At 40.3% G+C, this 12,975-nt stretch overlaps 1 protein-coding gene across 3 annotated transcripts; it reads left to right on the forward strand.

The window, feature by feature from the left end:
• Nucleotides 1–4,531: 4,531 nt before the first annotated feature.
• SOD2 (superoxide dismutase 2) lies at nucleotides 4,532–11,566 on the forward strand (the record flags this gene model as incomplete). Of its 3 annotated transcripts, XM_079532853.1 has the most annotated exons (5): nucleotides 4,532–4,560; nucleotides 5,067–5,269; nucleotides 8,470–8,586; nucleotides 9,854–10,033; nucleotides 11,319–11,566. In XM_079532853.1, the coding sequence occupies 5 exons, from the start codon at nucleotides 4,532–4,534 to the stop codon at nucleotides 11,462–11,464; spliced, it is 675 nt and encodes a 224-aa protein (XP_079388979.1). In that variant the 3' UTR covers nucleotides 11,465–11,566. The 3 variants fall into 3 exon arrangements, with proteins under 3 accessions (XP_079388979.1, XP_079388981.1, XP_079388980.1); XM_079532855.1 differs by lacking the exons at nucleotides 4,532–4,560; nucleotides 9,854–10,033 and having other exon boundaries at nucleotides 5,167–5,269; XM_079532854.1 differs by lacking the exons at nucleotides 4,532–4,560; nucleotides 8,470–8,586 and having other exon boundaries at nucleotides 5,167–5,269.
• Nucleotides 11,567–12,975: the final 1,409 nt, after the last annotated feature.

Genomic DNA, 12,975 nt, shown 5'->3' on the forward strand with positions numbered 1-12,975 from the left:
ACTTGTCACAATTTTTGCCTTTTTGTGGATTTCTTTTTGCTTCAATACCTCTGCCACTTTGGGAATTTTAACAGTTAATTACGTTGAATGTTGCTAAAAGGACATTTGTGTAGCTCAAGTTATTTTTATATGAGTTAATGTGAAGTTGAAATGGAAATTCTTTCCATAAAGTATAACATAAATGATGTCTGTACAAATCTGTGTATATCTAGAACCTGTGCTGTGTAAGGGCATTCTTACTCATACTGTTATACTTAACACCACCTTTGAGATTTGTCATAATAGCTGTGGGTTTATGACTGCCAAGTTTGCCCAGTACAGTAGTTTTATCACTAAAAGATGGACTTGCTGAAGGAGTCCTTTAGTAGTTTCAGTGTTAATTACAGTTTTTCCCACCATACATCTGTGCATTTTCTCCTTAGGTGACCGAATGTTTATGAATTGTGTGCATAGTTACTCAGTTTTTAAGAACTGTTGTATCCTGTTTATGCATATTGCTCTGTGACTCCAATATTATCTTACCTGTACTGACCAAACCTAAATAAAAACTTTTAATAATGTAATTTCCTCATTGTTCTCCATTGGCTTACACGGCTTACTTGTATGGGCTGTAATACTTCTTAAATTGAATTTGTTTCTGTGCCAATCCTGTCTAATACAGCTTATGCCAAGTACCTGTGCTTATAACTATCATGTTGATTTCAGGCCAGCCTTTTAGTATTTATTCTATGGAGATTTTTTTCCTTATTGATAGATTAAAAAAAAAAAAAAAAAAAAAGAGACAACTAATAAAAGCAAGCTTCATAGTTAGAACCTGGCTCTGACTAAAACTTGGGAAGTATCCTGGAGGTAAATGTACAAACTAAATTATGACACTTCAAAGAGGTTGAATTACTTAAGATGATACAATTTTTGATTAGTCTTCATGAGGGGAAGCTTAGTGAACTGACTTTTCAGGTGTTGCAAGTGGAGGGTAGGGGGGCAGCACACTTAGACTGAACAAAAGCAAGTTAGGAATTTCTCAGACTTGAATTTCTGGTGGGTTTTGTTCACTGGTTTGTGGTGGTAGCAATGTGCAAGGTAATGAAAAGGGTACTGACTTCAGTAAGTGCTGTCCAAAGGGCAAAAATGAAAGCATTTAACTACTTTCAGGTAGACTTAAATCTGGTTTCAGCGTTTTCCTAACACAATCCTGCAATTACCAGGCAGCTAATGCAATTCTCTCACATGCAAATTCACTTTGGGAATGCTGAAACTGTTGCTTGAAAGCAGTATTTCTCTAAAGTTAGGAAATACTTGGGTGTAACTGCAGTTTAGGCAATAAAATCATAGATTATAGAGGAGTTTCCAGGGTATTAAATGAGAACTAGCACCTGTAGTATTACTGTCCACAAAAAAATGTAATTAGTTGCAACTGTTAGTAGCCTTTGTGTATGCTGGAAACATACTAGTCTATGTACTAATGCTACTTTAATTTTGTAGAGCTTAGATGTTTAAAACAACTTGGCAGTCACTGGAGGCATTAATTCCATTGGCAATAACCTCATGGGTTTTTTTTGGAATGTTACTTCAGCCCTTATTACCTGAAAAATAGCTGTTAATGGACAGTTGAGCATATAGAAATTAAGTGACATTAAAAAAAAAAAATGTAGTGGCATCTAAAGTAATTTCTGGTGTACAAAAAATTCCCTGATTTTAATGTGTATATTGCACTTCAGTTAGTTTGTGGCTATTATAAGTCTAAAAGGATAGTAATAATAAAATGATAGTAATAGACAGTTCCAATGACTTGATAATAGATATGGTACAAAGCCTTGCAAGAATGGTGGTGGTTAAAATCTATCTGAAATATGGAAGAAACTCGTTGAGAAGATGGCATCTAGGATAAGGAATTAGATAAGAATTACTTCTGGAGTTGAAGTAACGGCTATTGTGCTGTAAGGTAGGGGCAACTTTTCACTTAAATTTATCAGTTATTGTGGGAAATCAGGTCTTAAGTTCGTGAAGATTTGAATTTTCCCATGTGTCATGAGTGTGTGGTGCTTTTAATAGTTAAAAAAAGAAAACAAAACCATACAACTTCGCTAAATAGCTGAAAAGTTAGAAATGCAAATGATAACTGCATACTAAGTGTTGGCTTAACTTGGAAAATAAATGTAGGGCAAGAAAAGCCATTCCATTTGTCATTCTCTGCTTAAAAGTTACCTCCTAAATAAGCAGGCTGGGATGTTACATTTTTTTATTAATAATTTTTATTTTAAATGAAAGCATAATTTAAAACCATCATGTAATTGGCTTGCTTTTTTTGCAATGCTTGCTGTAAAGCAGTAGTGAAATGCAGTATAATAATACACAGATAAATTTAAAATCAATAATGTTCACGTTCTGGCTGTCCATACATACAGCGTATGTTATGGTTGTTAATAATCCTGGAGATGACTGTCGATACATTATTTTCAGTTTTCAGGAAAATCCTGTTTTCAGATTGATTTTGGTTAAGATTATTCATCGTGTGTTCATTAGATTTCTAGATTACAGCTGGCTGATAACTAAACATTAAGTTTGCATGGTGTTCTAGGGCCCTTTAAAGGGCCATTGAAGGAAGAGCTACCATTCTGTACATCTGTGCATTACAATGCACTTTGATTCCCTTTGTGGATCTCTCCATGCGGATTTGCTGGTAAATTCCAAGATGAGGTAAGTTATTCCAAACACAGTCATTCAGACTTCAGCCCTTCCATTGTTTTTTGTTTGTTTATTTGGTCCTATAAAAGATCTCTGAACATAAGTGCTTATTTAAATAAGATTAAAAAACAGAAATAGTTGTTTGTGTTAGCAAAGATGATTTCCCCGATAATTTGAATTAAACTTCATCTAGTGTTAGTCTTGATTTTACAGAATGCTTCATAACTTTGAGGGAAGGATTCTCTTTTCTGGCCCTATGGGAGAACTAATTTTTCATGGTATTTTGAACTCTTTTGCACTTACTATTCAATACTGATTATTTTAGCTGATGGAATTAAGGTGCACGAAGCATTCTCACGAGCACTAATGGCCGTGCATGTTGGGAGAAAATGGATATTGGAAAACGAGATACGCAGAGAAGTGAGAAAGAGAACTGAGATGGAACAAAAGTAAGTAGATCAAATAGATAAAAAGGTGTTTGTAAGTGCCTCGTTCCCAGCAATTGAGGTGGATAGCTCCTCATGGCAACGGACCTTTGAAGGGCAGCACCAGGCTGCTTGCAAGCCCTGGTACAAGCTGCTGCCTGCCTCTGCTTCCAGTACTGACACTCAGGGGTTTCCAGTGCCTCTGCTGTATGCCTAGGCATAACAGGATGAAGTGACAGATGAAGTCAAAAGACCTCTGTATTCACTTTCTGCTTAAAAATGTCTGTCTTAAGAAATTGACTTGTTGCTTCACGCTGTGGTACACTGAAAATGGTGAAATGTGAAGCATTCTACGTGCCTGCTCCACAAATCATTGCATTTAAAGTCAAGGGATGGCTACGTTTGATATGTCTATAATAATAAAAAACAGAGGAGAACATGTAAACTGTCTGTTTAACAGTTCTTTCTGTAGCCCACCACTACTGTATTATGAAGCCCTGAGAACATCCCATTCTGCACGTGTCAAATTCTGACAGATTCTTGCAGCTTATGGCTCATACAAAATATGATTATAAATGGGAAAAATATGGACTCCTGAGGTCAAAGGGAACTGCTGTGGTGTATTTGGTGGGCTGCTATCAGGCCAGCTGCCAAGCCTTGCTGCAGCAGGCTCTCAGGGCTGAGCTGCCTGCTTCTGGCAGCACTGCTCATGCACAAGTAAGAGCTGGACAGCAATGTGCAGGCATCTTTTTTAGACAGCTTTCCCTCACTCTCTTTGCTTACCTTGTGGACCTTTTTTTCTCTCTGTTCTAGAGCTATCGCAGGGAGCATTGTGCTCTCACTAGTGTTGCTTAGAAAAATGACCTTTCCTATTTCCGCTTGATTTTAACCTCTGGAACATCTAGGGGCTGATCTAAGCAACTTTTTCTTCTGTAAATTGGATTGAGCATGCTGTACATAACTTTTTTTTCCACGCATCATTTCAAAGTCTTAATGCATTGCAACTGATCCTCACAAGCGGTGTACCTCCTTTTTCCTATCCAGTTAGCGTTGCCTGTTGACTTCTTTATATTCCCAAGGTCATAGCTTCTACTAGGACCGTTGGCTCGGGACCTGACCCAAACGGGATGGAACCCCGTTAGCCATGGCTCTATCGGTGAGCTGATGTTCACTGCTCCGTTGTACCACTGGTCTGGTAAGTGAGACAGCGGGTTCACCTTGTACCTTGTGCTGTACAGGGCACTAACAGCGCACGTCTTTTAAACACAAACAGCGGTCAGTGACTCAAGCACTTGAAACCACCGCTACCGATCCTCTCTCAGACGCCCGCCCCTCCCCGTCCCGCCGGGAGGCCCCGCCCCAGCAGTGCGGGCGCAGGCGCGGAGTGCCGTCGGTGCGGTGCCTGCAGAGAGCTGGCCGCCATGTTGTGCCGCCTGGCCTCGGCGGGCAGGTGAGAGTCGCGCCGCGCCGCCGCCGGGAGGGAGGAGAGGTGGGGGCGCCGTGCTCGCCGCCGCCCTGTAGCGTGAGGGGCGGCCGGGCCCTGGGCTTCCGTGTCTGGGCCGCGGGACGGGGCGGAGGAAGGGGCACCTCCCGTTGTCCCCTCCATGTCGGGAAGAGGGGGTGGCGGGGCCAGCGATGGTCCCGCGAGGTGCAGCCGAGCCGGGCAGCGCGGCCGAGATCGGCCTCTTTAGCGCTGTGGGATTTCGACCCTTTTTCGTATCAAGGTCACCTGTGCAACGGCCCTCGGGGCTGGCCTTCCTCCCAGCTCAGAGCGCTTCCTGTCGTTACGACGCAAGAACGTGGGTTAGGAGGTGGCATCTCTGTATCGAGAAGCCCCTGTATCGGTGACCTTCACGTGGGCAGCTGGCCGTAGCAGGCCAGCGTTTCACTCTGCTGAAGTGGTGAAGCACAAGTGCTGTGTGAGACTGCTGCTTCCTTTTCTCATTTCTCATCTAGAAGCAGGGCTGCGTTGGTAGCACCGTTAGGGTGCTCGGTCGCAAGGCAAAAGCACACTCTTCCTGACCTGCCCTACGACTATGGTGCGCTGGAGCCCCACATCAGTGCAGAGATCATGCAGCTGCACCACAACAAACACCACGCCACCTACGTGAACAACCTGAACGTTACGGAGGAGAAATACAAAGAGGCGCTGGCGAAAGGTGCGTATGGCCATCGTCAGCAGGTGAGGAGAGACAGTGTGAGCTGTTGTGGATTTACGCTAGTGACTGGGATCAAAGGCGGAGTCAGTAGGAAGTTGCCCCTGAGAAATACAAGTGATTTGCTTGAATACAGAATGTTAGTTACATATGAAAGCTTAGAGGTGTTCAGATGGCCTTGTAAGCCTAATAATAATAACTTGTGCAGTTTGAGTTAATGGATGAATGAGGTTTGATGAAGATGCAAGCAAACAAAATTGGCTGTTGCTTTGTCATGCTAATGGTGGAGCCAGGAAAGCTGTATTCCAGGGATTAATTAGCGAGGAAGGAAAGTAAAGTATAGGAAAGCAGCATATCTGCTACAGATGTCTTTACGGCTGTGTAATGACTAAGGATTCAGCCCCCAGTAGAACTTAATATTTCATAAGGATTTTGCTGGAATTACTCTGCAGCGCATTGGTGATGGTCACACATATCAAAACAGGCAAATATTTGCTTGCGGCATTTTTGTGTGTGTTTTGGGTTGGCTTATTGGGTGATATTCTCATATAGAACATGTAGTATTTGACCCTCAGTAGAAAGACTAAGGCCAGGTTTTAGGAAAGGGTAAAGTCTGAACTGCTCCTCTTTTTGTCAGTATTGTCATTCTCTTCCCACACTTGAAAACTGAGCCTGGCCAAAACTACTACACAACAGTTTGGTTATACTGCAGATCTCATGACTGTTTAATATCTTCTCTGGATAACAGAACCTTGAAACTGACTTTTCAGCAATAGTAAGTAGTTTTCAGATTATCTTTAACGTTTTCTTAAGCTATCTGTATCTGCTCAAATAACTCAGAAGCTGTCTTGACTTGAATCCATTGTCTCCTATTACCAGTTCTTCTGAAAATGAGTCTGCTCATTTGTGATAAGGTCCTGCTCAGCAACTAATAACTTTGTTCCAGAAAACTTTCAGCATAAGCTGGTTCTGATTACTTCTTCATCAGCATGTTCTTTATGATGCCAGTTAAAGGCTATAGTCATAAAGCTTATTTTCATTGAAGACTTATGCCTTTGAGCTGTGGTGCTTTACTGTGCTCTGAGAATGGAAAGGAATCATTTAGTCAACTGAGAAACTGAGTTTACAGGTCTCTTGAGCATCTCTTCTGAGCTGAACCTGTCCAGCGTGACTGTATTAAGGAGTGTGGTAAGCTGGAGCAAAGGCCAGGGGCTCTACATACAAGTAGATTCGAGGATACTTTGTGGTATCTTAAGGACAAGTTACCTTTCTCCATCCTCATTTCCAGTGCCAATTTCAGCAGGACTGACTTGACAGTGCCACAAATACTGTGCTTTAAGACAGTGATCAAATGCCGTCTCCACCTCATAGTGGTCTTGGGGAGTAGGTTCCTCTACAGCATGGTGGTATAAACACTAATGAAGACATTACCAATGTCCTGAGTTATTTTTGGATTCCTGGCTCGTAGGATGATGTGGATGAGTTTAGTGTCTTAAAGGCATGTAAAATTCAAGGAGAGTTTCCTGAAAATTCTTTTGAACTGGGCGTGAGAGATATGTCATATCCTCAGCTTGATACCTAAATGCAGCAGGTAGTATTGGTGCTAGCTGCATTGCATGCTTTGTTCCAGTCCTGTTCCTGTAGGTTTTGTTGCATTGAGTATGATTATGGCTGGAAATGCAGCAACTAGATATTAGTTACTGGCTTGTTTCTAACTTACAGATATTTTTCTGAATGGTACAAGTTAAACTGTCTTGCACATGAAGATGGATTTTTGCTGGAACAAAATTATTTTTAAGAAAATACAATAGAAAACGAGTTTTTTTGTGTCAAGGAAATTCTTAACAATGACAGTGATCGTTTCCAGCAAAAAGAGCCAAGGGTTGTGTGATTGAGCACTATTGTGATTTATTTTAACAAAGAATTGAATTCTGTATATTGAGAGTCTTGTGAGTCGTAGTGGAACTTAACAGCTTCCTCCAGATATTTTATTTCTGTGAGACTTGCAAAGACCATTGTGGTTTCTTAAGGATATGAGGAAGTGCTGAGAACTTGTAATTCTATAAACAAAAACAAAACAAAAAAAGCTTTATTAACAGGTGCTTCATGTCTGTCCTGAGATGGCTCATTCCTTCCTATAGGAAGACTGCCCTCACTCATTCCTGAAAGAATAGGGGGAGCAGCTGCTGCACTGATTCCATATTTGAGAATGTATTGGAAAAAGTCTCAAACAATTGCAGTGTTCCAATTCTTTAAAAAATAAAAAATAACATTCAAAGTACTTGTGTCAAGGTGGTGTAACACCTGTCATAGGGCACAAATGAGTTCTTTAAGGAATATGACATGTTTTGCTTGAGGTTCAGGGCCCTCTGATCTTGAGTGGTATGAGAGTTAGATTGTATGCAGGGCAGTAAGCAAGGGTTGGGACTGTGTGTAAGCTAATTGGATATGCTATGAATGTTTCTTGATGAACCTTGATTTTCTCTTGAAGTTAAGGCCTACCTGGACTGAGAAATTGTGGGGAGTTCACCAATATGAAGCAGTGGTATTTAGGTGAAGAGTTCTGTAGTGTTGAGTAAAATGATCTGGGTCGTTATCTCTTCCTGCAAGTATATCCCTCCAAAAAAAAAAACCTCACCCAACCAAACAAAACAATTTTCCTCCCCAAAGTAAATGAAAAAATGTAAGCATAAGAGCATCTTGTTTGTGTATTTTCCTGTTGTGCTTGTCAACTGTTTCTGGAGCACGCTCTGTTTACCCTCTTTAAGGTGTTTAAGAAATTTAAAAATTCTTAGTTTGAAAATCAGCAACAGTGTTCTTGTCTAATAATAGTAATACTGAACAGTTTTCTAGTGCTAGATCCTTATTTCATTCTGGTACTGCTGTTTGTTTTGTTTAGCTGTGGAATGGCAGTAGATACTTCACTACTGTAGATGTAACATGAATTGCCTGATAGGTGGAGTATTGGCACATCACATGCAGTTACAGAGCAAGAAAAGGCCAACGATAAAGAAATCTTTAATGCAGTTTGTCAGTGACTATCTAATGTGTGAACAACAGTCATAAAACCTGCCTTTTCCATAGGCATGTTGCAGGCTAGTAAGACTTGAAAGATTTGGGGTGTTGGTGGAGGCCTAGTAACAACTTAATGACTGCTGTGGTGGTTGTGTTATTATTTATCTATTTATGTTCTGCATCCTCAGGTGATGTTACAGCTCAGGTGTCGCTTCAGCCTGCACTGAAATTCAATGGTGGGGGTCATATCAATCATACCATCTTCTGGACAAATCTTTCTCCCAGTGGGGGAGGAGAGCCTAAAGGTTAGTGCTTGTTATGAGTGTTCATTGAGTCAGTCTTAATTGACCAGCAGAACTGATGATCTTTTCTCTCTTTGAAAGAGTTTAAGTCTTTATTTTCCTTATTTTTCTGAGTTTATTTGCCTTTCTATATGACAGCTGCCATAGTTCTGAGGAATTCAGGGTCTTGTTCATGCAAGTGAAAAATATGAAAAGATAACTGTGCTAATTATATTTTTAAAGATGATTGTCTGGATGTTGCAGAATAGTTGACTGTTGCTGTATATTGTCCTTTTCATCTTTATAAGATAAAACACTTATCTATAACTGTGCTAATTGAGATTGCATTCACTTACTCAGTTCGCAGGAAGGAAGGAAATGTGCTGCAGACTACCCAGCCTAGTGATTGGATATATGCTCCATTTTCAGTTAGGGATGGCTTAGCATTTAAAACCCAAAGGATGAAGTACCCTTTGGGAGGATAGAGAAATCTAATCTACAAGTGATCTGCAATTAAAGGCAGTGGTCTTATAATACAGATCTCACAAGGGCTGCTGTGATACATGTCAGGGTTTTAAATTGAGATGTGTTTCAGATGGCATTCTTGGGGAAGATCATAGAATCAGAGAGGTTGAAAAAGGCCACTGAGATCATCCAGTGCAACCATTAGCCCGTCACTACGTGCCTATTAAACCACGTCCCTCGGTACCATACCACATCGCCACCTTTCTTGGTCACCTCCAGGGAAGATGACTCCACCACTTCCTTGGGCTGCTTGTTCCAGTGCTTGACCACTCTTTCAGGGATGAAATTTTTCCTAATATCCGACCTGGAAAGATGTGTTAAAGCCTTACCTTTGTCTGTGAAGTTACTGTGAAAGGTGGTAAGCTTAAAATGTCATCTTTCAGTTCCAGTTGGATGGTTCAAGTCTTCTGTAGGAAGCCTGATGAAACCTGTCTGAAGATGCACCTTCAGCTATCACCAAGAAATTTTTAGATCTGAGGGCAGAAGGAATGAAGGATGCAGAATTTTCCAGCATTGCACTGTACTATTGATAGCACCATGACTGTCTTTGATAACAGCATGTTTGACTACTGTTCTAATTTGTTTCTTGACTGCTGTCTGGAGCAGGTTGGGACAAAATTGTTAACGATGCATCTGTACTGTCTAGACAGTTCCTTCAGAGCGCAAATGCGTCCGCATCTCTCTTCTATTTCCAGGTGATGTCTGGGAATTGAAATATGTTAAATACCTCATATTCAGTGATGTTTCTGTGCTTTTTTTTTTAAAGGAGAATTGATGGAAGCCATCAAACGTGACTTTGGTTCTTTCGCAAACTTCAAGGAGAAACTAACAGCTGTATCAGTTGGTGTTCAAGGATCAGGCTGGGGGTGGCTTGGCTATAATAAGGAGCAGGGACGTCTACAGATAGCAGCCTGTGCGAATCAAGATCCTTTGCAAGGAACAACAGGTCAGATTTCTTTCTTCCTCTTCCACCTTTTGCTAATATCAGAGGCAAATGTATGAGATGTGAGAACATGAGGAATCATCTGGAAAACTGAGTATCATTTCCAGCAGAAGCAGAAACAGTTTTTAAAACAGCATTTGTAATGCAGGACTTAGAAATTCTGTGGAGAGTAATAGGTTTTGCTTGCAGACTGTCTAATCAAAAGGGAAATAGATGGGGCATCTTGTGAAAGAGCATTGGGCATTAAATTTAGGTTAGGCTGCTCTGGACTGTTTCTGAGTAACAGCAGTAGCTTGCCTGTCAGAGCATTGGGAAGATAAGTGTCTTAGCTTTAGATTGTTTTCTCTTATGAGAATATATTTACAGACCTGATGGTGTAGGCCAGACACCAGGAGAGGGGAAGATGTGTATAATATTTCTTGTTATGAAACAGGCTAAGCACTTAGAACGTGCTTTTCTACTGTTGATAGTGATGAATGTCAATTAAACAAGGGTTGGATGGGGACAACTCTTAGGGCTAGACAAGCAGCTGAGATCACTTCTAAAGGTATGTTTGCTTAGAGAGACATAGCAGTGAAGACGACAGCTTGGACACGCTCCACAGAGGAAAGACCTGATCCCCAGTGAGAATCCTGCTGTGATGGCTGTTGTCCAAATCCAGTCACAGATGTCTTTAAAACATGTTCTGTGAAATTCATAGAGAATGATAGGGAATATCATGTGTTTTCCATGTTTACTTTGAACTTCTGCAGTGGTCTGTGCCCTGCTTATCAGTGAGGAAAAAGGAGAAAAAGAACAGTTTTAATGTTGAGACATAGCATAATGAGTAAATTTCACCCTCTCCCACACATTGAAAACTCCCTACTAAAAATTCAGCTAGAAAGATGTTTTAGCACAAAAGCAAGGAAAGCAGTGAAACAGTAACTTACAATTGAAGTATTGGAAGCAAATACTCATGTCAAGAGACTTCTTTGTGGTGTCTTGGTCCAGGAATATACTCATGTTACTGTGTGTGTGTGGAAGATGCAAACTTTTCAAAAATGTCTTCCACTGCTTTCAATTGTGTCTTCAATGAAGTTCTAGGGTATTCATAGGTGTATATTCTAATAATTTAGTTTATACAGTGTGTGTGGAGAACAGACAGGTCTGTAAAACGTTGTAACGAGCACCTGTGTTCTGGAGAGCTCTCTGTTTCTACAGTTGAAGAAATTTGGTAATTACAAACTAAGATTTTTCAGTGGAGCATTTCTTCACAGGCTTAAAAAACTGTTATCCTCCTTTTTTACAGGTCTCATTCCATTGCTGGGAATCGATGTATGGGAGCATGCTTATTATCTTCAGTATAAAAATGTTCGACCTGATTATTTGAAAGCTATCTGGAATGTGATCAACTGGGAGAATGTATCTTCAAGATATGCATCTTGCAAAAAATAAAGTGGAATTCTTGCACAGACTACTACAATGGCACCACTTCTACTTTGATTTCACTCTTGTAATAGTTTCTGTGGCATACAAATGAATTGCTATAATACAGAAAACACCTAGCTCATCCCGCAAAAGCATTTCATAATCAAGCAACATGTCTGCTTGTCTAATCCTATGGAAAGTGTTTGCTTAGGTTTTTGAAGCTTTAAACTCTTGTGCAACAGATTACTTTAAGTAATCTGTTCTATTGCATATAGAAGCATAGTTCACTTTGTTGAAGCTTAATGCGATAATGAGTTTCTTTGTTGCACTTAAATACCTAAGTGGAAACGCACACTTTGTGTTACTATGAACAAATAAAACTCAAAAGAAGAATCTTATGTAACCATCTAACAGACTCGTCTTTGGTAGCAGCTGATCTGGTTACTAGATTTGAACAGGGCTGGGGAAGAGTGGTGTTGCAATTTGCTGTTTTACAGGCAATGGAATTTTCTTAGAAACCAAGAAGATAAGAAGCAGAAAACAGACATTGTGGTGCTTGCCTGACTTGACAATCTTCAGTCATCCCTACCTTTTCCTGGGTCTCTTGTATGAGATCTTCATGTGGTGTAGCCGTATATTAGCTTTTGAAATGTTGTCGTGGGCAAGAGGTTACAGTACTGATCAGACTAAATTGTTTCTATAGGAACTGAATAACAGCATGTGCTACTTGTTTCATGATAGTTGTTTGAATATACCCTGAAACTGCTTTTAGCTTTAGAGACCGATTGCATGGATCTGCAAGTATATACTATCTTTCTATAGCAGTGGTCCTGAAGCAGTATTTACAGGTTAAACTTAACACTTGAGGAAGGAATGAAGTACAGTCTGGTATTACAGAAGCATTCTGAAAAGGTCATCAGAAATACATGGGGAGGTTGATGTATTAGGGTTGCTTTGTTAATTCTGCTGCAGGTAGTTCAGATGCAGTGCTACTGAACATATCTAGTAGCTTGTGCATAAATTTTCTTTGAGCATTTCTAGAATGCTCCCTTAAATTAAGGGTGGATTATCAGAGAAATGAGGAATATGTTTGCATTACCAGACTGGTAGGCTCCTGTTTTGAAGTATCATGTAAGATTAAAGGTGGAGATGTTAATGAAAATAGGAATGCATTTCATCAGCTGGTGCAGGGAGAGAAACTGCTACCACCATAGGAACAATCTTTAGTCTCTAAGCGAAACTTTGAATGTTCATTGTAAATTAAAGTGTGTTGCACAAGGTGGCGTATTTTGCATTTAAAATGTTTGAGGGTTTTGTGTTCTGCTGTGTGATCTTGAGCTGCTTAAGTCTGGGTTGCCTTACATATTGTTTAAAACATATATTTGTCATAGCTTTCATATCTTTGTTTTCTTCTGGTAGTGAGCGGTGATAAAGTACCTCTACTGGTAATCAGTCTGGCAGCTTTGACTTAGATTAAAAAAAAAAAAAAAGCAAAACCAAAAATCCCAACAAAACAAACAAAAAAGACAGGCTGTTGA

This window comes from Tetrao urogallus, assembly GCF_951394365.1.
Source record: "Tetrao urogallus genome assembly, chromosome: 2".
In the NCBI taxonomy this organism is placed as follows: Eukaryota; Metazoa; Chordata; class Aves; order Galliformes; family Phasianidae; genus Tetrao; species Tetrao urogallus.